This window comes from Triplophysa rosa, linkage group LG11 (genome assembly GCF_024868665.1).
Source record: "Triplophysa rosa linkage group LG11, Trosa_1v2, whole genome shotgun sequence".
Lineage (NCBI taxonomy): Eukaryota > Metazoa > Chordata > Actinopteri > Cypriniformes > Nemacheilidae > Triplophysa > Triplophysa rosa.
In genome coordinates this window covers 19,657,990-19,683,040 of record NC_079900.1, presented here as the reverse complement: position 1 = coordinate 19,683,040, position 25,051 = coordinate 19,657,990, and the positions used below count along the sequence as shown (strand labels likewise).

At 39.4% G+C, this 25,051-nt stretch overlaps 1 protein-coding gene and 1 long non-coding RNA gene across 3 annotated transcripts in view; one reads left to right on the top strand and one right to left on the bottom strand.

Moving 5' to 3' along the window:
- The window catches only part of olfm2a (olfactomedin 2a), an 84,409-nt gene extending 64,072 nt beyond the window's left edge, over window positions 1–20,337 (bottom strand). The window contains exon 1 of the mRNA XM_057346880.1: window positions 19,768–20,337. Coding sequence (XP_057202863.1) covers window positions 19,768–19,824 — 57 coding nt within the window. The 5' untranslated portion in view covers window positions 19,825–20,337. The remainder of the gene's footprint in view (window positions 1–19,767) is intronic.
- The window catches only part of LOC130562076 (uncharacterized), a 167,673-nt gene extending 144,589 nt beyond the window's left edge, over window positions 1–23,084 (top strand). For both annotated transcript variants that reach the window (XR_008963894.1, XR_008963895.1), the window contains exons 2-3: window positions 21,828–21,953; window positions 22,610–23,084. This is a non-coding gene — a long non-coding RNA (uncharacterized LOC130562076). The remainder of the gene's footprint in view (window positions 1–21,827; window positions 21,954–22,609) is intronic.
- The last annotated feature ends 1,967 nt before the right edge of the window (window positions 23,085–25,051 follow it).

Below are 25,051 nucleotides of genomic sequence, written 5' to 3'. Positions count from 1 at the left end.
TTTTAAACACAAAAACTGTATACTCTCGTCATCCCTAGTTACACGTTTGCTATCTCAGGTTGAATCAACTCAGACACTGAAACTAAACGCAGCGTGAAAGTTTGGGTGCCTGTGTACAGCTCATAAATATTTAATGAGGTAAGCACTGAGACAGTTTATGATTTGTTGTCTGAAGTTAAACAGCTTGCGGTTTCATTCCAAACATTGTTTTACACGTCATGTACCACAGTTCAAAAAGCATTTTTAAAAAGACACTAGGGATGCTCATTGTACATTGTTTGCTGACCGGCAACCAACATTTCGTCGCTGTCGGGCGGAAACCTCCTATGTCCAAATTTGGTCAATTTCATATTTTTTTCACAAATCGATGCTATTGGTCAGTCCCCATGTGGGTCTGTTATTTTTACAAATTATTAACCAATCTAAAGTGTTGAAAAAGCTTGAGAGCAAATGTCTTAACTCCATTGGACACAACAACTGTCTCTTAACTCCATTGGACACAACAACTGTCTGAGAAGTCTCGTAACTCCACCTCTTCTTCACTCCGCGGGAGCCTCTCGGCATTACGTCTCCTGATTGAAAGTTTTTTTTAGACAATAACGAGTAAAAGTAGTTAGGTTAGATACATTTGAGTAGGTCTGTTTTGTTAAAAATCAATAGCTGTAATGCTTCGGTGCAGAAGGAAGTCCGTGAGCCACGAAGGTAAGTTTGCGAGCAGATTCGGCTAATTTCCGCCTATTAGAGTCAGCTCATCGTTTTTTGTATTACATCACTTATATTTCTTAAACCTTCAAAATAGAGTTTAGGAAGATGTATGTAACCACAGTCGTTAGCTTTGGTTAACAATTGAAGCCTTTTCTCTTGTCAAGAGGCTCAACGCGACCGCCGACTTTATTTGCGTGCAGATTAATTTCCGCCTATATTAGACAGCCTGTTTAACGTTTTATTTTGGTATTGCATCACTCATAGCGCTAACGTTTAAAATAGAGTTTAGGAAGATGTATGTAACCACAATCATTAGCTTTCATTAGCTCTTAAAGCCTCGTCTCTTGTCAAAAGGCTCAACGCGACTGCAGACTTTGATGAACACTGCTGGCAGCAGCGACGTCTGTGTCCGTACCATTCTTATCAATGACAGCGTAATCTCGTATCTCCCAAATCATAAACCTTGTATCTCCAATTAAACATGGTTTTGGGGAAATGTTGTGTTAATGTTGGTACACAACAGTATATGATAGCAATATAAGGTATAATACCAACTTTAACGATACAATGTTTAATAACTCAAAAAATATGCAGTTTTTTTAACTTCCTGAAAAATAATGGTTTTGGAGATACAAGGATTCCGCCCGACAGCGACGATTTGTTAATCGATAATTAATCGATAAAACTGATCAAATTGATAAAATATGACAAGATTGAGTAAATAATTAAATCATTAAATTCAGCTTCAATGTTTTTGAAAATAGTGTAAATATTTAAACGAAATATCAGCGCGAGGTGAAGCACCAGATCCTTTGCCCTATCGCATTTTGTCTGTCAGTGTCTGACGGTAAAGTCTCTTATGCTCGCCAGATAGTAGTGGTCTCACCTTAAATTTTCCTATGGAAGTTGAGCTTCACGCTCGCGTGGCGCTTGCAGAGGCGCGATGAGACGCGACAAACGTTCTTTAAACGTACCTTGTTCTTAATGGTTTCTATTTTCTTGCTTGGCGCTGCTCGCGTGCGGTGTAGACGGAGTGTAAAATGACAACAAATCGAACTTGTTGTAGATTTGTATGCCAGCCTGGCGCGACACATCTTGTACTTTTTGTCAAGTTTTTCAAACGAAGCCAGACATCACTGTGCTCTTTCGAAGCCACAGAAATAAATTCATTTTATTAAAAAAAAGTCTTTTTAGACTCAAACGATCATCGTTTTTATATCAATAGTCCTTGTTGCATCCCTATAACCATTAACCGATTAGACAAGAATGTTAGAATACAATTGAATGAAAATTCTCTCAACATGTTCTCACGCTCTTGTCATTTCAAGACCTGCATTACTTTCTTTAATCTGCAGAACACGAAAGGAAATATTTTGAGAAATGTTAAGCAACGGCGGTACCCATTCGCTTCTACTGTATGGACACAAATGAATGGGTACCGCCGTTGTTCGGTTACCAACATTCTTCAAATGATCTTCTTCTGTGTTCTGCGGAAGAAAGAAAGTCATACAGGTTTGAAATTACATGACGGTGAGTAAATGGTGTTGAATTTTCATATTTCCGTGAACTATCCCTTTAAATTACAATGTCCGAGCCATTAAAATGCAACCAAATGCTTTTTTTATACAACAGCAACAGAAAGTGAGGACACAATTTTTATTTTTCTGGGTAGACTATTCCTTTAACACAAGGTTCAAACTGGCCTTTTGTGTTTTTTTAACACAGTGCAAAAAGCCCTATGAGGTCTTAAAATGACTTGTAGTTAAACGTGTTCATCTGAAATGGTGTCGCTCATGTGTGCTGGCATCAGCAGATCTCGTTCTGAAACATACATGTAGATCCCATGTGCCTCATGTCAGTCCCAGGAGAGAGTATCAGAGCGAGCAGGTTGTGCTGCCATGTGCAGACAGGAGTGACTTGTACTCTTTGAGAATATCAAATGAGCTCTGTCAGTGAAACTCTTTGTTTTTATTCCCCCAATACAGGTCTTGGTTCAGGTGTAGCTACTGTTGTGTGGCTCCTTCCACTTCTGAACCTCTTTTAAGCACTGCCACAGAGCGACAGAGAGAGAAAGAGAGACGTGTCTAAGCATCCGAGACAGCTCCGGCACCCAGAGTGGCCAGCGTATCTCTTTAGCTGTCTGTCTTACGGCAGAACAAACATGTCGATGAAAGAGTCTTCTCTCTCTATCTCTCCCTCCCTGTTTGCATATCTCGTTTTACCTCGGCTCTCTTTGAATCTCTCTCTATCGCGCGCTCTCTCTCTGTATTGCTCTTTTTTTGACAGGTTATCTTTTTGCAGGTGATGCTGCATTGTCACACCTGAGGGTGTAGGAAAGGAAAATATCCTTTGAAAAAAAAAGCAGGGAGGGGGGTTGGACTAAAAAGAGATGGAAATCGAAAGCGAGTGAAAGCATTGGGTACAAAGAGAGAAGGGGGTTGGAAGTCTTAGCCTCTAAAGATGTCTTTAATGTCTCAATTGTTGTGCTCAAGTCAGCACTTAGATTAAATAAAGCTTGGAGAGATGTTTGGTTGAGTATTTCTTCATCGATTTTTTCACTAAGCATAAACACGCATGGATCTGTTCTGAAGTGTCAGATGAGATCTAAAGAGCGTCAAAAAATTGTGCATGCATTGGTCAAGATGCCAATATCTTTTAAACTGAAATTTCATTAAGAACTCAAACATTTTGTACTCCCAAAACCAAATTTCTGGACTGTGATATCCATGGTAATTTTGAAGTTCAATACTTGTATGTTAATAAAGCAATAAGCCCCAAGAAGCAGTGGGTTACAGTGCATTTTATAACAGCTAAGGGCATTCTCATCGTGCCTAAAACTCCATTAGGCCGTGTTCAGACTTGACTTCTTTTTCGAAGCTGCTAGCGTCTGTTTTACATTATAATCCTATAGAGTAAACCGTGTTTTCAAAAAACGTCCGGAGCGCTTTTTTAAACGCCAGCGCCGGCATCTTTTTCTGCAGCTCAGAGCGTCTTTTGAGGTTGAAAAAAGTTCAACTTTTCTGAAAAAAAAAACGGCCTACGTCAAGCTCCTTTTTCACAGCTAATCAATGACAGAGACCTTTCGTTTCCATAACAACATGCGAGGAACGTGACTGGTCGAGAATGCTCAAGCTCGAAAAAATAAAATGGCGGCCGAAACACCTGTTGGAGCATAGTTTTGTATAAATGTAAGTTTAATTTTCACTTTCAACAACTTCTGATTGCATTTCTAGCGAGAAATTAGTATTGTAGTTTTTAAATATATGATTGGTTATTGCAAAGACGCTCTCTGTTTATAATTCAAATAGACTTCCGTTACGCTGCCTATCTGTTTCTCTGGGCTGCCTTCGTGCACAGACGCGGCCAGCGTTTTTTTTTACCAAAAAGCGCCTTTGTCAACTTTTTCTTGTCAAGTGTGAACACGGCCTTAGCTGTTATAAAATGCACTGTAACCCACTGCTTTGCGGGGCTAATTGTTTTTATAAAACGGTTATTCCTTATGCGTAGCAAGGTTTCATAAAATAAAGTAAATAAAATTATATTTAGGCTATGTAATGCGGTCAGCCGTTATAAATCAGGATATTAGAACTCAACTCAGCCAATCAGAATCAAGGACCAGAACTGACCGTTTTATAATAAGTGTTTTGTTAATTTTTTCCTAAACATCTGAGGCCAAGTTAATTAAATGAAACATACCGGAGATCTCTATTAAAGACTAGAAAATCTGTGGCATTTAATTCTTGTCTATAAGCTTTAGACAAACAAACACGACAAATCGTGGATTTACGGCACCGTAGCAAACAAAAGGCTTTAAGCTATTTTAAAAAGGGCAAGTCCAGGGTTGCCAGATCTCACAAGAGAATAGAGCAACCTGGACTGACAAACAAAGCCTGAAGTGTCTTATAATGATAACAAGTCCCTTGTCCTTCCATTGCTTCCTGTTTCAATAGAAAATACACAACAAAACTTGTAAAGCCACGAAACTCGCATAGATGCGCTCATAATTTTCATTTGGGAACCTTCACAGCGAGTTTCATATGATGTCAATTGGCTCTATACATCGAGCAGAATCACAGCTTAATTCATTGTAAACAGATGGTCACATTTATTTGGAGTACAGAACATAATGCAGAGTGACACAGATGAGACACCAAAGAGACTGTAGCTTTAAAACACGCCGTCAATATATTTAGCACTGTCATGCCTAGTTGCTAAGAGTTTTGAGAGCAAATTGCAGTGTGCATTGTTCTGTTACCAAATTGATAAGCAGATCGCTTTATTTTAAGATGAGACTGTTGCGTGGATACCGCCGCGAAGCAGATCATGCATTCCTTCCGCAATAAGCCATCGTTGTTTTTCGTAAAGCAAGTGAAGTATGCATATGTTAGGCCATGCATATACATGCATGTGTAGCCAGGCGACACATACTGTACCAACCCAGTTCCCAGTGTTCACGCATAACAATTTAAAATTACAGGCAGAGGCTCTAGGCTCTGTGCGCAACTGCCATATTTATATTCCAATCTTCTACACCGAAAACCTACATAGCAGAGCTCATAAAAGATTCATTCGCTGGTGGAAAGCAAGGTCGCGCAGGAAACCGGTCAGGATGTAGTTACTACAACACACCAGCATCAGACAAAGACAAGGCGGCCTCCCAGTCCCACCAGCGGTTAGCCCCGCCCTCGCGCTGTTGACTCCCGCCAGTTGCACGCTCGGTGAGTTCTGGTTGGCCCCAGGTGACCCTGCCCCCGGCTGTTGTTGTCATTCACGACACACGTGGTCTCGTTAGCCATTCGCACGCGTGTGTTTATTAGGTCAGACCTGCTGCGGTGGTGTGTGTGGTTGTACAGTATTAGTAGGCCAGAGCAGAGGAGGACAGGCCTCTTACGGGCTGCTCTCGTTGCTGTCAGAGAAATGTCACTTTCATTTAGAGTCACATCCCTGGAGCTGAGGGAGCCAGGCAGCCTTCAGCGCAGACCTGATATTCATGCCACCAATCAGATTGAGTGAGCCACAACCCAACACAAAGAGAGAGACCAGAGAGAGAAAGACATGACACAGCGATTGAACAGGACGCTCTGTTAATGTGCCGCTTGGGCGACGGGACAGATTCAGCAGAACCAACAGCAGAATTTCATGTACCAGCTGTACTAAACGTAATTTAATAATGTCAACCGTGCTGAGTTTTTTCCTCACGGAGCGAAATTACGACGCGGTCTCCGTGGCTTTTTATTTGGCTGTTAAAGGAACGTGACTGACGTGTAGGATTAGATTGAGTTGTGCCGTTCTGATGTAACAGCCTGCACACTTCGGATGAGTGGAGAAGACATGCAAACAGACCTTTCACTCCAGCTGTCATGGCCTTTAAGGATACATAGCCTGGTGTTCCATTAGGCCATGAGACAGTGGAACACGCACATCTACCACTCTGAAAATCACAACAGCACCTTGAGGCCCATAAGAGCTCAGGCAGAACACCTGGTGTGGTCGGTTTAGGCTACTGATCCCCTGTGCAGCTCTGCAGTGTCACACCAGGACAAACACGCTTTTAGGTAAAAACATCAGCAAAGCCCTAAAGAATAAAGAACGTTTTTCTTGTACAGTCCTCGGGACATATCTGAGCCACCACTGCCCAGAGGGCCATTATTCACAGTTTCAACCAAATGCTCTGTACATGCAGCACTATTGCTACAACCATAGTGGAAAGGCATCCAGCAGTGATGTCTAAGCATTTGACTCAGGCTAAAAAAAGTGTTTAAAAAATTACAGACCGCGCAAAACACTTCTGAGTGCCTTTTTAACTTTTCTCTTTTAAAAGGTAGATCTACAATAAATTGGTACCGTAAATCTAGGAAGAAATTCCATTAAATAACAGTAACAGAAAATATCGCTGCTGTCCTTAAAAATCCTTGTATCTCCATATTTCGTGATTTTTATTTTTTGTCATAAATCATTATTATTAGTCACCCTTTATGTTTGTCACTGGGTTTTGCAAATATCTAACCAATAAAAAGTATTGAAAAGTGCTTGTCAACTTTGACAACACAGTATTAAATCATTTAAAAGGGAAAGTGTTTTTTCCATTTCCTGAAAAACTGCGAATTTGGACATCCGAGGTTTCAGAAGGACGGCGACGATATACAGTTAGGGCCATAAATATTTGGACAGAGGCACATTTTTTGTTATTTTAGCTGTGTATCAATATGTTTTCGAGTTACAGTTTTATAATAGATATTGTCTTAAAGTGCACACTCTCAGCTTTATTTAGAGCAGGGGTCTCAAACTGCCGGCCCGCGGGCCATTTACGGCCCCCACTCCCCCTCCCCCTCCGCAACTGACATCAAAAATATAACGCAATCCGGCCCGCAAAAATATTATTATTTTTAAAATTATTATTATTTGTAATTGTTTTATAGCAATTTAAACTACCCAATTCAATATGTACTAAAAACACGGTTAAAAAAAACCCTGCGCTTGCCGGAAGACTTGATAAGACGTTAGCTGGTTTCTGGGCTTTAGCAGTTTCTTTTTTTGTTTGGCTGTGAACGAAAATATGTCTAATTCCAAACCGAAAAGGAAAGTGGATGATGAACACAGACTGTTTCAAGAAAGATGGACACTGCAGTATTTTTTTGTGGAGTTTAATGGAAACGCCACCTGTCTGATATGCAAAGAAAAAGTTGGCGTTCTGAAGGAATACAATCTCAAGCGTCATTACTCGACTAAACACGGAGACCAATATGAGAAGTACCAGGAAGACGAGAGAAAAAAACGAGCCACACAGTTGCAGAGAGAGCTAACGTCCCAGCAAAGCCTTTTCCACAGAGCCAAAAAGGATGCTGATGCTGCCGTTGAAGCGAGTTATGTGGTGAGTGAAATGATCGCTAAAGCAGGAAAGCCATTCACTGAAGGGCAGTTTATGAAGGACTGCATGTTGAAGGTCGCTGATATTCTATGTCCAGAAAAGAAGAACATGTTCAACAATCTCTCTTTATCGGCAAATACAGTGGCAGAGCGGATTACCGAGTTATCGAGTGACATTTATGATCAGCTACGCGGGAAAGCTAGAGTTTTCACTGCATACTCTGTGGCGCTTGACGAAAGTACAGACAAAACTGACACTGCTCAGCTAGCTATTTTCATCAGAGGCATTAATGTCCAGTTTGAGGTGACGGAAGAATTGCTGAGTTTGTGTCCAATGCACGGCCGTACAACAGCCAAAGATATATTTCAGCAGCTGTGCGACGCGATTGAACGCGCTGGTTTGCCGTGGAGCAGACTAGTAGGCATTACCACCGATGGCGCCCCGTCTATGACAGGTAAAAAAAATAGACTGGTAGCGCTGGTACAAAGAAAGTTGGAAGAGGAAAATGCAGATCCAGCAGTTGTTCTGCACTGCATTATACACCAGCAGGCACTGTGCAACAAATGCTTAAAATATGAACACGTCATGTCTGTTGTCCTGAGATGCATCAATTACATCAGGTCAAGAAGTTTACAGCACCGCCAGTTTCGAGCCTTTTTGGAAGAAATTGAAGCAACATATGGTGATGTACTTTACTTTACTGAGGTACGCTGGCTCAGCAGGGGAAATGTCTTGAAGAGATTTTTTGAGTTAAGAACAGAGGTGAAGAGATTTATGGAAGATGGCAGAATGGATGTTCCTGAATTTGATGATCCTAAATGGGTCATGGACCTTGCATTCCTAGTGGACATTACACAGGAGCTGAACATCCTTAACCTGAAGCTCCAGGGCCCTGGTCAGCTCATCACAGCAGTGTATGAAAGTGTGAAAGCCTTCTCCACAAAATTGAGATTGTGGAAAACTCAGCTTTCTGCAAAAAATCTCAGTCATTTCACAACATGCAGATCTCTTGTGGAGGAGGGCATAGCATTCAATGGTGATGAATATGCCTCTGCTGTTGAAAACCTACTTCAGGAATTTGATCAACGTTTTGCTGACTTCAAGGCACACCGTGACACTTTCCAACTGTTTGCAGACCCCTTCTCAGCTGATGTGGAGAGTGTCCCAAATCTGTTGCAAATGGAACTTATTGACTTGCAGTGCAACAGTGAGCTAAAAACAAAATTCAGAGAGGCACAAGGAAATGCAGACAAGACTGCACAGTTTCTGAGAGAATTAAATCCATGCTTCCCAGAGCTTTCCAAAGTGTACAGTCGGTTAATGTGCCTTTTTGGAAGCACATACCTGTGTGAGAAACTTTTCTCAACTATGAACTTCAATAAATGCAAATTCAGGTCCAGGCTTCGTGATGCTCATCTTGAAGCTGTACTCAGGGTTTCAACTGTGAACTCCATCAGGGCAAACGTGGGTCAGTTGTGTGAGCAGAAGCGCTGCCAAGTGTCTGGCAAGAAATAGAATAGTTTGCAAATGTATTCAGAGATCGCAGTTGTTCAATGTAAGGTTCAGCACAGTTTTGATAAGTTACTTAAGTTAAAATAAAGTAGGTAACTGTTAAAAATTTTAAATTATATAACAATGCACAGACACTGTTGTTTGTATTTTTGTTAAGCATGACACAAATATGTTAGTAATGTTTTAAAAGAAATGTGAGCTAATATCTCAGCAATTAAAGTAAATTTCCAGAACTTTTGTGCTATCTTTTTGTGCTTCAATGTTAAAACGGCCCTCCTATGAGATGTCAGTCACAGCAATGGCCCCCAGCCAATTTGAGTTTGAGACCCCTGATTTAGAGTGTATTCACATCCAGATTATCTGAAGGATTTAGGAATTACAGCTCTTTAATATGAAGCGCCCCCCTTTTTCAAGGGACCAAATGTAATGGGACAGTTGAATAAAAAGCTGTTTTATTCACATGTATGCGCTTTTCCTTAAATAATTTTGTCATAAATGAAGCATGTTAAAGGTCTGGAGTTGATTCTACATGTGGTGTTTGCATTTGGAAGCTGTTGCTGTGAACCCACATCATGGGGTTCAGGGAGATCTCCATGCAAGTGAAACAGACCATAGTTAGATTTTAAAAACACTACACATCCGTCAGAAAGATGCCAGGAACATTAAGAGCGGCCAAATCAACAATTTGGGACATTCTGGGGGGAAAAACAAACACCGCTGAGCTCAGTAACAAAACAATCCTAGGTGTCCATATGAGATCAAAGTGGTGGATGATGACATTATCCTCTCCATGATAAAGAAAAACATCTTCACAACTTCCAGACAAGTGAAGAATTAATCCGGATGCTTCTGTCTTCTGTTACATCACCAAAAAACACCAGTGACCCAGTGCCTCAGGACGTCATGCACGGAAATGGAATCACACTGCCTGAACACTATTTTACTGAAGATGTTGTATGCTCATATCATGAGATATTCCAAGCCTTCTCCATATCTTTTATTATTTTTAGTCTTATGCAGGCTGAAATTAATTTGATCTCTCCAAAAAAATGCTTTCTAGAGCTTGTTCGGCTATTTCAGAAGTCTAATCTACCCATCCTATTCTTGAGGCTTTTGCACCTTGTTGTGAACCCTCTCTATTTTTCCTTGTATTCTCTTTATTGTTTTGATTGACAAACATTGACATATTTACCTCTTGGAGAGTGTTCTTCACTTGTCCGGACGTTGTGAAGGTGTTTTTCTTCATCGTGGAGAGGATAATGTCATCATCCACCACTTTGATCTCATATGGACACCTAGGATTGTTTTGTTACTGAGCTCAGCGGTGTGTTTTTCCCCCCCCAGAATGTCCCAAATTGTTGATTTGGCAGCTCTTAATGTTCCTGGCATATTTTTGACGGATTTGTAGTGTTTTTAAAATCTAACTATGGTCTGTTTCACTTGCATGGCGATCTCCCTGAACCCCATGATGTGGGTTCACAGCAACAGCTTCCAAATGCAAACACCACATGTAGAATCAACTCCAGACCTTTAACATGCTTCATTTATGACAAAATTATTTAAGGAAAAGCCCATACATGTGAATAAAACAGCTTTTTATTCAACTGTCCCATTACTTTTGGTCCCTTGAAAAAGGGGGGCGCTTCATATTAAAGAGCTGTAATTCCTAAATCCTTCAGCTAATCTGGATGTGAATACACTCTAAATAAAGCTGAGAGTGTGCACTTTAAGACAATATCTATTATAAAACTGTAACTCGAAAACATATTGATACACAGCTAAAATAACAAAAAATGTGCCTCTGTCCAAATATTTATGGCCCTAACTGTATAAATAAAAAACATATTACTTATAAAAAAGGTTACTGATAAATTTAACAATTAATTTCCATTAAGAATAGTTTTTTTGTTTATGAATGTTGATGAAATGGTCGTCTATATATTAATTGGACATCCGTTGTACACAAAAATGGCTTTTAATAATAGTTCAATAGTTTTAGCTTAACAGAAAATTTCAATCTGTTTGAATAATTAGTTGATGTTTTTCTATATTATTACACTTATTTTATAACTTTTGAAAGAAATTGTAATGTACAGTTTTACTTTAAACTGGACAAAATATCATGCAATGACATGCTTTTCAATTTCATCTTGACAACATAAACCAACGTTACTGCGCATGTGCACTTTTGTAACCCCAATTTAAACAATAGAGAGCCTGTAGATTATTTCTGATAACAATCAAAAGAAACCGAGAAGAACCATTACACCGTGTCCACACCGGACGCGACAGGCCCGACACGACAAAAGACATTAGAAACTCATTAGAACCCATTATTATTTCAAATTTTGTCCACACTGGATGCGGCGCAAGCGACGCGACAAACCCATTAAGAACAAACAGGTTGTCATGTTGCATCGCGTCTGTCGGGTCGGTGTAGACACGATGTTAGGCTAAACTTGTCTCTCCAATATTTTGAATTTAGACTGCGATACCAAGCTCAACCGCTAGATGTCAATGTACCATACGGTTTGTTTAAATGCGACCAAATACAGGACCCATTCAACAAATTGTTTATTTAAGCAAATTAACTTACAACAAAATTCAACCAATCGTTTATATTATACAATTATTTTAAAAGTAACATAAACTAAATAAAATATAAATAGTTATATTATTAGACACTAGCCAAACACAAACCGGAAGTTAACTGGGGTCAGGCATGCGCGCGTCCCATGAAACGGTCTATACAATGCTGGAAATTCTCATATTTATTAAACAAATATTCATCAGATGGATTGAACACAAAGGAAGATACTTGGAAGAATGTCAGTAACCAAACAGATCTCATTCCCCATTGACTGCCATAGTAGGGAAATAAATACTATGGGAGTCAATGGGGGATGAGATCTGTTTGGTGACTGACATTCTTCCAAGTATCTTCCTTTGTGTTCAATCCATCTGATGAATATTTGTTTAATAAACATGAGAATATTTTTCCAAACATCTTTCCTTGTGTTTAGCAGAAGAAAGACATTTTTACAGGTTTGGAACAATCTGAGGGCGAGTAAATGATGACAGAATTTTCATTTGTGGGTGAACTATCACTTTAATAAATGGATTTCTATAAACAATAGCCCAATTTCTGACTGCGCTCTAATGTGGACTGCATTTTTGTGAGGACACTCCTCAGAATCCTCATACATGGATAAAATATTAAAAGCAGCAGGCAACGAAAAGGTGTCATGAGAGGGCGACAACCAAGACGAATCTAATCTCACACTTTTCTTGTTTATCTTTCTCACAGACAACACAAACGGTAGCTTCCCTGCTCACACCTTCTCTGTTAAGCCCAGACGCACAAACATGTAGATGCGCACGTATGTGCATTCTGCCCACGCTCGACCCCTCCGCCGTGCCGCACACAATACGGTCTCATCAGCGGGTCTCAATCAGCCACCTCTCTCAGCGTAGGCTGAGCTATTCAATCTCCTCATCAGGCCGTGCGTCCGCACACGCTCCCTGATTGTAATGCAGCACAATTGAATGTTAATAGGAACACTTGAAGGTGGGCAAAGGGAAGAGGCTCATTCATTTCTCATTGCTTGTTAGCACGCCTCACGCGCAGCCTCCGAGATAATGACGTGAACTATAGCATCATTACGAGCGGACGACAACGCGTGTGCCTGCTTTATTAAAAACGGACGTTGTTTTTTATGTCCACCCGGCCAGCGTCGATGTTGCACGTCAGTGACGCTCGCTCACATATACATAAATAAACACATGCACAGGCTGAAGTGAAGGTCACGGTGCATTAGCGAGGACTGCTCGACAGTGCTGGGTCTACTGCGGCCGCTGATACGCAGTCCTCCGTGAGATTTATGCCACTGGTCCTGAGCGTTTTCATTTGTCTAATTCCCCATTTGGAAGTGGGACTGATGGCTGGCAGAGCACATCCTGTCAGACCTGCCTCCCAGTGCCCTTGATCTCAGCCGCGCAAGCGTCGCTGACGATATTTATAAGTCTCTCAACGGCCAGAATCCACTATGAGGCCATTTTCATTGCCAAGCTAACTTTAGAAACAGGAGCCCTAATAGGTCCTCGCACATTATCACGCTTCTGGTCAAATGGGTCTATAATAGGCCTTTTAGCTTGTGGGCAAGACGGATTTACTTGGACTGGACGAATAATGCGCTTTAATTGTAAAGCTTTCTTCAGGATGGACGTGGAACGGTAGTAGCGGTGCTTTCAGGGCAGCTGCTTTCCATCGTGTCCTGACCAAATCTGGTTTATTCTCCTGATTGGATGGACACTGTTTCACCAGCCCAATGCATTCTGGCAACTTTAAATAAAATAACGTGAACGACACCTACTTATATAATCCATGGAAGCTTCGCTTGACCCCGTATGACTAATCTCTATACAGGAAGAGAAGAAATTGCATCTGACTGCAGCTTAACTGAAATTATTCGTTTTATCTCAAATTTCGCTCTTAATATAATCTTGGGACTGCGGCAGCCAGTTTCCATTGAGCTGATTATTAAATGACTCCATTTAAGTGAATTTCAAAGTACAACGGAGACTTTCTTGCGAGCGGCAGGTCTGAAATACTAAAGCGCATTACTTCACGTCCCTCCACTGCATGAGGCGCAACTATTTCTCAAAGGCTTCCACGTTTAAGCAGTCTTATTAAACAATCGCAACCGTTCGCCTTTGATGCGCGTCTCTGGTGTATTCATGAGACGAGAAAAAAACGGAGACCGCAAACAGAATTTGATCGACTTTATAAGGGTTTGTCTCGCAGTCACAACCAATTAGCGCCCGTCCCCCACAAAGGGTTTGATATGACAGGGCTAAACACTCGGTAAACAGACAACCCCTTCATTCAACATGCTAACTTCACAATCAAGTGACGTGGCTTCACATCTGTAGATCTCTAGGGGCCGGCCACTGAGCCTCTACTACAGTCTGGTAGCTCTTTTTTAAATAAAAAAAACATTATTTAATTGATGCATGGTTTCAAATGAAAGCACACTGTCTTCCAACTGAAAAGAGATCTTCATCTCACTCTTGACAGTGTTGTGATGCCATTAAAGCAAGCAATGATCAGACACATCCACTGGTCCCCTTGAGCTGCATATCTGAGCTCACGTGTTTGCCTCGAACACACTGGCTAATTACGTTTGATGACGTTTATTGCAAGATGATTTGTAGCTAATGGCTGTCATTGTGTGGCTGTAGTATTGACACTTAATACTGTCATCATGTATAACGTCCAATTATACTGTAGCACATATTTGAAATGCATGCCAATTTCTGTCACTTTGTTTCAAAATGTTGTGTAGAGTCTCTATATGTAGCACAGTTCCTTCTGTATGGAACTGATTTCCTTTAACAGCAGGTCATAAGCCATGCACAAAAACCCACGGGTTTGATCCCAGGAAAAACACATACTAGCCTTCAAGTTAAGGACGTGCAATTAATCGTAATCAAGTTTAAATTTCTATTTTGGCAATAAAAAACAAACAAAAAAATAATTATTTTTGATGATTGAATTAATTGTGTGTAATATAAATCAAACTGAAGTCAGGTTGTTTTAATTAAGTAATAATAACTCATAAAATACAGCTATCTGACACAATTTTGCTATCTGACAGCTATCTGTTTTTTAAAAACAGAGTTTTTGCAAATAAACTGCATATATACATCCATAGATTATTTATATATACTGTATATATATGAAGTAATATATGTTTACTTTCCTTATTCTGTTGATTCCAGTGTTAAAAAAAACAAGTTATTTATTTAACTCAATAAGTCCGTAAGTAATCATATTAAATAAACATAATGTCAATATTGGCCAAAATATTGGTGATTTATCACTTTTTGACAATCCAGCAGATCTACTGTAACTTGCTTATCCAAAACATCGGCCAAACACAAAATATTGGAAAAATGGTTCACAAAATACATATAAATGAACCCGCATTTTAATCGGTAGTGGATGTAAAAAGTCATTATGATGACACAACACGCCAAGTAGAGGATAATGCAAATATAGAACGTAACTATAGGGTGCAATACACTGCTTGCACAAACAAGCTATGGGGTTTTATTTTGAAGAAGGACAGGATCTGTATACTAACACCCAGCACTAAACCTAAAAGTAGGGATGTAACGATTCACCTTGAGCCGGTTGAAAATCGGTTATAATGAGTGACGATTCAAATCGGTTGAGGTGTGAACTGAATCGCAATACATTTTTTGAACAGCAGGGGCCACTATTTTCACTGCAAATCTAAACGTGGACATGCTGATATTTCTTAAATGCAAAAAAATCCAAGAAAAGCTCAGACAGTATTAGTTTGTTTATATTAAAGAGACTTTTTCTATTATTAATTTATAAAATTGCAGTTTAGATTTGTTATTTGAAATAAAACATTATTTTATTATACAAAGAAACGTGAAGCATTTAAGAAATAATGCAAGGGAAGTTGTTCATTTCTAATTTGTTTCAACTCATTTTGTAAAAATAAATCGTGAATAAATCGCATCGTGAGATCAGAATCATGACTCGCATCGCATCGTGAGCTGAGTGAATCATTACATCCCTACCTAAAAGCACTAGATCGTCACTTTGAGCCTGCACTAATAATATCCATTAATAGATGGCTAATCCTACCTAACTAAAACTACTTTAAATCATCAGTCCATGCTTCAGTTGATACAGGCAGAACATGTGTCCCACACTGTGCTATAAATAATAATATACTGCTTTACGCCAAGTGAAAGAACACCAAACATGTCAGTTATAATGTCCAATGTAGCAATAAAAGCTTGTGCACAGTATCTTTTTAATGATTGTTGAGTCACCGCAGAGAGAACAAAATGATCTTTTAATTTGTTAAAACTGTTATTGTTGCTAATCTGCATTCTGCTTTAATCTTCACATTTTCCCAGAGCATAATTAAACCCAGTTTTAAAACCTTAATAGAACTGGATTCGCTTGACTGCATTTAAGAAACTCCAAAAATATAAATTCATATACTGTACACAACTGCACAGACTTACACACATCTCAGTGAGAGCTACTGAAGCATGCCAAATGTGGTAGTGGGGTAACCCCAACATAATAGGTTATTGCCAAGGTCGACGAGGCACCAGTCTGGATCACTGGATGTCATGACCCCAACGCATTGTGGGTACTTAACAAACACACGTTGTGAGCGAACTAATGCATTTGTCTCATTAAAGCATGTTGCATATTTCATGTCTTGTTCAAAGCCAGTGTGTATGTATGCAGGCCTGTGAGTGTGGCTGATAGGTTTGCGTGTCTACGTCTGTGTGTTTGAGAGTCTGTGCCAGTGGATGTTCTTTTGCATCTTATGTGGAGGATTCCTATCGGGATGGAGACGCACCAAAAGAATTCATCCATTTTTAATGTCTACATTGCTACATCAGGGAGATGCGCGGTGCCATTTTTTTCTCTTCTCTATTTAATATTTAACACAAACACTTACGACAAATGGTCCCCTAGGGCCAATTATGGGCATTTTGTGGTGAAGAGACAGTAATACCTCCATTCACACTGCTCTAACTCCTAGCGTTCTCATATCCTAATGTATGTTTAGATCAGCAGCCAAATTTGCAAACACACACAAAGTGCCACATTATTTTCTCTGATATTAAAGGTGCAGTGAACTGGCCGTTTTTATTGTTTTATACTATTGTCTGATGTCTACTTGTGACGTTCGCGTGGTTTTTACATTTCGAAAACATCAAAATCAATAAGTAATAGGCTATTTTCTACCCTGGTTTTGAGGCCGGCTGGAGAAATGCTCGGTTTTTAAGGGCGGGCCGGAAGTAAACACCCACTGCTGTGATTGGATAGCAGCTTGCGTAGTTGACTTAGTTGGAGCCTTCTGTGAATTTGGTTAGACACGTAACGTGATTTTACTCAAATTTACAGACTTATTTCCCGGATGTGATGGCAAGGCTTTGCGTATAGTTTGTATAGCCTATAGTTGTATGGTGTTTAGTGATATATGACCGTACATGTCAGCATTTAAGACCCGCGAACCGGACAGAAGATCACCGCGATCGCGGGTCTCAAATTTTATAGTTTTCATGAAAAATAAACAAACGGTAGACTTCCGGCCAAAACGACAGTGTTGGCAGATATGGATATGACCCAGCACCAGAAATAATATCAAAACACTTCAAAACAGCCTCCATTATTCGCAAACGGTGGATAAAACCTTGAAAAATGATATATGAGCCCGCCAAATCACAGAGATGCCGATTACAATTATTACAAATGACTAGAGGTCCCCAGGTAATACTATCAGGGCATATCAAGCGATCTCTAACGAAGCAATCGTGACGCATAGTACAAGAATGTTTTACTCACATAAGATTGCTGCGCCATTCCTATCGGATCCAATATTGACGGCACAGCACTGCTTTTTAATTTTAGTCTCTCCACAAAGAATCCGCGTTGAAATGAAGCGAACAAACGCTCAATGTTTTCCCCACGTGAGCTGGAACATCTATAAAAATGAACTTCAACCACGCATTCCTACTGTCGGAATCCGAAGGAAGGTTATGCAGCGACTGTGTTCTTCCACAACCAGGCACTGCACAATATTTTGCAATCTTTAACGGCACGATGCTTACACTCGCTCTATCTGGTTCCGTGCAGCTTGTGTTCAGAACTGTCATGCGTGAACCAGTGGGCGGGGCTCGAGAAATAGGCGTTGATATTCTTCTGTGGAGGCGGTGTTCAACCTATCTATAGGTGCATTCCAGAACCTGGCGTTCACTGAGCCTCCTGTCAATAACAGTTGTTATTTCAGTAACAAGGGCATTTTAAGGTCTGACACTTACAGGATGTTCGCTTGAATACGATTCCCTCTTATATAACAAACGCTCGGGTTAAAATTTTGGTTTAAAATCAGGTGCAGTCTGTTTAATATACAGTACTGTTTAATAGAGCACAGAGGTTGCTATACAAATGCATCGTCACCGCTCTTCAATTATGTCACGTTGTGGGAATCTAAATCTCTGTGGGATTTATTTAAACTCATTCTTAACATAATATGTTATTAAAACGATGTAGTTATACTGTATAGCATGAGGTGAAACCCTCCTTCAATTTGTTTATGTGAATTAAGAATATCTTGACAAATAATTACCAAGATAACCATAGTTTCCGATATTACGTGAAAAGTACAACAAACGGTGCTATGGTAAAACTTTACCAAGGGTGAGATGAACTCATTTAATATCATGTTCTTTATAGCATGACAAAGCTAACTGGAAACTGGGCAATTCCATGCAAATGTCAATGTTAGGATAAAAAATGAAGCTTTTAACCAAAGGTTTTCACCATATTGATTGGTCAGATGCCAATCTCAAACAAACAAACACCTTTTGAATTTCTTAGTTTTTTTTGTGTTTTCCATCATCAGGTAAGTGAATTGTCACATCCATAACAGAATTGTCACATCCATAACTGTCCATATTCCTCATAAATGGGCACATGAAAATTCAAATAATGTAAATAATTTATGTTCTATAAAGAGAATTCTCTATTTGTTGGGTATTATTGCTTCAAGTTTGTACATTTTAATTCACAGAAATCCCACAAAAACTTGTCCTTTTGCGACACATCCATAGCGTATAACTTTTTCCCTCTTTTAAAACATAAATCTTGTGCATATACTGATATTTTTCTGATGTCTGCACTCTATCATCGAAGGTTTAGTAAAATATGATTCAAGAGGATTCAATATAAATACATTCTCTGAGAATTTATATTTCAGGTTTTGACTGAAAATGCCACATCCATAATGCTGGATTTGTCCAACTGATTAGTTATACAGCTAATAAAAACCTGTTTAATGACGTGGCAGATCAAATAAATGTCGTAAATGTCTATGCAACTTCAGGGCTACCGCAAAGACAGGTTCTGATTGGCTAAGCGCTGTCCAAGGCCTGAATGGACCAGTCATTGCTGCTCTTAAATACACGCGCCTTTCACCCGTTTTTACATATTCGTTGTCAACAGTTGATTGTCAGTAGCTAACATGTCCACGTTAGCAACTAAACGAAAATAACCTCTTGTGTACAGTGTGAGCATGCCTGTGATAATTTCACAGTGAGGTACAGCCTAATGCATTATTACAGCGTTTCTGGGTCAGTCAATGTGTTTTACTTAAATTCACAAATACAGTCGCAACTTCATTTCTCACAAGAATTGTATAAAAAACAGCTCTTATACAAGTGCATCTCAAACAACACGAACTGTGCATCAAGTATTGTTGTGCATTGTGGAGCAAGCGTAATTCCTCTGCTGAGGATTTGTCATTTATCTCCCAACTTTTCTGTCCTCGAGCGGTTACCCCAGAAAATCGAGTTCGCAGTGCAAGCCACGGTTTCCACAGAAAATCTCCCCTGCATGCTGAGACGCTTATTTGAGAATTAGTCAAACCAACAACGATTCAGCCAACTCCAATGGGCTCATTAGACTGCACAGCACTTGTTTAGAAACTGCAAATCAAAGAAAGCAGGAAAGCTACAGACAATTCGCCTCCGTGTACGCCAGCGGCAACACTGCGTGTATTTACAGCACAAGTTTTAATGAATACCGCTGTATTTCGCGTGCCAGGCGGGCATCTTACCTGGCAGGGTAGAGCAGATAACATCAGTAGAAGAAACATGGCACTGAAGAGATGCATTCCTCTCGAGGTGACAGCGTTTTGACGGCACTTCCCTCTGACTGGACACTTTCGTTGTGAAACCCCCGGCGTGTGCTCGCCTGCTCTCGCTCACGGTCCGCGCAGGATTCCGTCAACGTTCTGTCGAGCGCGCGCGACGATCCACATCACCGAGCGGCTCGCGCCGAGCTTTATTCCGCTCACGGAGGCAGATTACCCCCACTGTGCCTCGTGTTTGGTGATCAGTCTCCTGTTTCTCGCGTGTGACCGCCACCAAGAGGTCAGCTCCGGCGCGGATCCCCTCTCAGCAGGATCTTCTGAAGTGGGGTCCACTGACTAGAGCTCGAGTTGCAGTGACTAAATGCGCTCGCGCTGCTTCAGCGCAACATTGACGTGCTGGGAGCGGGTTCAAAAGAAATACCCCACTCAAGAGGCAGCCCGGAGTGTATGTGTGCGAGAGAGAGAGAGAGAGAGAGAGAGAGAGAGAGAGGGAAGGGTGAAGAAACAGAGGCTTTGTATTGACAGCCCGGTCTGTTTCACAAACAATAGATTTTTGAGACGGGAATAAAAAACGCGCGTGTCCCCCGGAAAGCTGTGACATTATGATACAGGCATCTTGATGATTGGATTAGACTTTCAGCAGCAGATTAGAGGATCTTTGCATGTGAAAGTGCATTGCCAGTTCTGAGAGTTGCTGGTGTCTCTATAATATTTAACAGTATATACAGCAATTTATCAATATCAAAATAGCATTTTCCAACAAATAACATCAATGTTTGGAACAGTTCCGAAATTCTGACATTTATTATTTATTATATGACTTTCTAAGACTTCTGAGGCCATTGGATAGCTTTGTGTGAGGAACAGACTGAAATTTAGAGAGTTTTGTCAAATACAATTGTTCCTGCAACTCTGAAATACTGCTTCACGTATTCTAACTATTGCGACACTTGTAGGAATCAATGGGATTGTGACATCAAAACCATGGTTCTGGTGGAGGGAAGGGTTTCTGCGAATAACTGGATTTCAGTCAAAGCTCTCAGAAGACTTGCAATAGAAACTGACTACGTTTATAGAGTTTTTGGTGCACAACAGACAGGTTCGCTACGAACAATTATTGTATGAAAAGGTAACACTTTAGAATAATGGTCTGTTGTTAACAAGTAACTATGCAGAAAGTAATAGGCAGTACTACATTAACACTTACCTTAATACTATTAACTAATATAGAAGCAAGATTAACAAAGCAGTAAGTAATAGCTAATTTAGGACAAAGGTAGTTCCTTATTTGGTATTTGATATTACTAAAGAAAAATGCCATCATTGACAACTATACTTGCGAACTATGACCAATTAATAAAGAAAAAACAATTAATTACTAATCTCAAACATTAACGTACATAAAGTGAAAAAATAGGTTGTTTGTGGAAACTAATTTATGAATAAATACAAATACCAAATACCAAAACATGAATGGATATATTCTACATATACAGTATAGCCTATCCATAGAGATATATTTCATGTAGTACTGCCTATTACTTTCTGCATAGTTACTTGTTAACAACGGACCATTATTCTAAAGTGTTACCAGTTTGACTAAATGTATTTCAATAAATAATTTTAATAATAGTTTTTTTACATGTTAAGCGTATACATTTATATATAATGTATTGGGTGACATTGTATCAATCGTTATTTATTTCTACTGGTTCAGAAACTTCAATAAACCATTTTCTAAAATATTTTCATGCACATTATCTTAATGTTTCCTAAGCAGAATGTGGTACAACATGTGTCTACAGTAGGTTTATTTATGAATATTTCAGAGCTTGTGTTGGGAGTGAAGGCTTTCTTCAGCTAAGAAGTCTGATGTGTCTGGTGTTTCAAAAAGTTGATTTATTCACGTTTGTTTTAAAGTTGATACCCTTCCTACACCAAAGTTATAGTAATTTACTGTTAAATCATTTTGGAAATGGAAGTTGTGTGTGTTCTTATAGCACATGTAATTGTCTCTGTTTTAGGCGAATCCAGAGCCATTGACTCCAATGGAACAGTTTTTTCACAGCAATGGCAGTTCATGGAGGCTCTCAATAGTTCCCCGAAGTTACTAGTAACGCATGGAGCTGCGACTAAACAGACCAACTGAGGTAAACTTTTAACCCATTTAAAGACGTAAGTCATTTAATGAATAAAATAATGAAAGAAATAAAGCATTTAAAGAGAAAACATAACTTCCTGGAACTTCTGTGATTCATGGAAGGCTCCATGAATCACGTGACAGGTGAAAATTTTGAACTTCCGTTGGCGCAACTCTCTCTCTCTCTCTCAATGGCTCTGGGCGAACCATACTGTACGCCAAACTCACAGCTAGGGCCAGTTGCATAAACTCCTTAGACTAGTCTTACAGTTACTCATCCGATTTTTTTCTTCAAGACTGGTCATAACTTCTTTAAGTCAGAACCATAAAAAGGTAGATTGGTCAAATTAAAATCTCAAATGTAAGATTTATTAGTCAGTGGGACCAGTTGTTAATACACAGTCTTAACTCAGTGGCAAAGTTCACGCAACATAGTCCCTGGACAGCTGCAGGTCTGACTTTGGTTTAATGGTTGAGGCAAATTCTGTGACATTCAGTCAGTCAACAAAATTTATGAATGAATCTTTAGACAAACATTATCTTTATGAACTGCATAAACATGTTTATATGGCAGGAGTCAGCTCAACCAAACTTCTCTCTTGTCATCATTTTTACTTATGCGAGTGGCATCTACACTAAAATCAGCTTGTTATGTCTCATCTTCAGGCTCCTGAAAACACCTGACTGACAGACACAGCTCTGGTTTGGCCTAATACTCAATGATGATCACCACATCCGACAGTGGTGGGAATCTGTGATCATTGCCTGCAGATTTGAGCCCCATGATACAACACACTGCCAGATTCTACTTCTATTTTGTTTTCTAGAAAAAATGAATATGCTGGCACAATTGTATTTTTGTCCACACAAGTAATTTCAAACATTGAAACACCTTCAGATTAAAAGATTTTTAAGAGCATGAGAAACATTTTTGTCAAGTTATCCCAAACTTTAGACCGGTAGTGTAAGTGTGAGAAAATAAGAAATAAAACCATGAATATTTCTTTGTTAGAAATATTAGACGAGTGGTAAACAAAGCTGTCTCTCCTAACTTAGTCCTTAACAAATAATTTACCCCAAAATCCATAAAGTACACTCCAAAAAATGATGAGTTATTTTGAAACCCACCACTGGGTCAAAAAGGAACACACCCAACCGTTGGGTTATAAATGAACCTATGCCAAGTTGTTTCAACCCAATATGCTAGGTTTTTTTAACCCATCGTTGGGTCATATAAAAAATGAATTAATTTATCCCAGTGGTTGGGTTTGTCCCTTTTTGAGCATATGATGAGTTGAAAATAAAAGACAGCAGTGGTCTTCAGACAGCAGGCCATAAGAAATGCTGACGCTTCACTCCACACACTGATACCTGCAGGGGTGCTGAGAGAAAAAAGGACGAGCAAGAAAGAGAGAGAGAGAGAGAGAGCCGGTGCCAAAGCCAAGAATTCTATCAGACCTCTGTGGCTTCTTGGCCTGAGGTGACTGTCAGGTGACAGTATTCATACTTAAATACAGAGAGGACTGATTAAAAGAGAAAAATATAATTGAGAGTGACAGTCAGAGGAATTGAATGTCTGGGGAAAAAAAGGTGAGGGTGAGACACATAAGAAATAGCAAGGAAGAGAGTATTACACTTGGTCACTATTTGTATTTTTACTGATCAGACAGCTACTGTATATCTAATCATGAGAAGACAAAGTGTAAATGCTTTTCAAGACATATCCGAGACTGATCACACAAACCGCCGCAGGTGATGGATTGAGACGCATACGAGACACGCCAGAGCCAAGAGCAAGGCACACAAATGTAAACCTGACACGTACATTAGCATGTGGAAGTCTGGGAGCCCTGCAATCCACAGGTGAAAAAACATGCAGTCATGGATGACACTCAAATGCCCAACGCTTTTTTGGGTTAAAAATAAATAAATAAATGACTACATAAACTATAAGTGTTGAAATCTGTCTCTTTACCTAACCAATTCACAACAGTGAGCTTTTAATAATTATGTATAATTTTCAGTCATTTTTAAGAGATGGCAACAGAGAAGCTTAGATTACAGTTTACAATGAACCTCTTAAACCTCCTGCAGGGTCCAAGATTGCATCATCAAATCTATAAGTTGTGCACAAAACTAGAAAACTTTGAAAGCTTAGAATCTCAGCTTTCTTCCCAGTCCCATTAATTTAGCATTTATGTTACATAAAAACAATGAATTCGTCTTCCCAAAACCCACCCCCTCCCTCCTGTGAATACCACTGAATAATATTCAATTTCATAGACAGATAGATTCATACATCAAATGAAAGCTGTTTCTCTCTAGAATATTACTGTATATTTCACCGATTAACACGTTAGAGTAACAGTAAATGGAATAATTGTCAAACTGTTAAAATTAAAATATATATATATTATACCATTTTTATCAATTTACTCCAATGTACAGCCGCTGAATTTTTTTTCTTAAATTACTATGTGTAGGTAAAATGATTATTTTTGTTTGATTCTGTGAACAACTAACAACATTCCTCCCAAATGTCAAATAAAAACATTATTTCTATTTGCATTTATTTGCAGAAAATGAAAACTGGAGAAAGATGCTCTGTACTTTTTCAGACCTGAAATACTGCAAAGAAAACAAGTTTATATTCACTTTTAAGCAATGCAACAGTCATATTTGTATGTGTTTAGGAAAAGTTCAAAAGTATTTTTTATGTGATAACCTTGATTTTTATCACAGTTTTCATGTGTCTTGTGACTGTCATGTTCTCAGTCTTTCACATTGATTTTGGATGACTTTATGTCTCCTGAGGCTTGATTTAGTTGAAATTCAACAGACACTGGACTGGAAACGAAACTACTGAGCCAAAGTTTCACAATACATTGTAATGCTTTGTATCACAATATACCGTGGCACGATCAGAGGTGGACGAAGTACACAACTTCCTTACTTGAGTGAAAGTACAGATACTACTGGTCAAATATTACTCCACTACAAGTAAAAGTTATAAAGACAGATTCTTACTTAAGTAAAAGTACAGAAGTACGTGCTTTTAAAAGTACTCAAGTATTAAAAGTAAATTTCCTTCATGTCAGTTGTGCATTG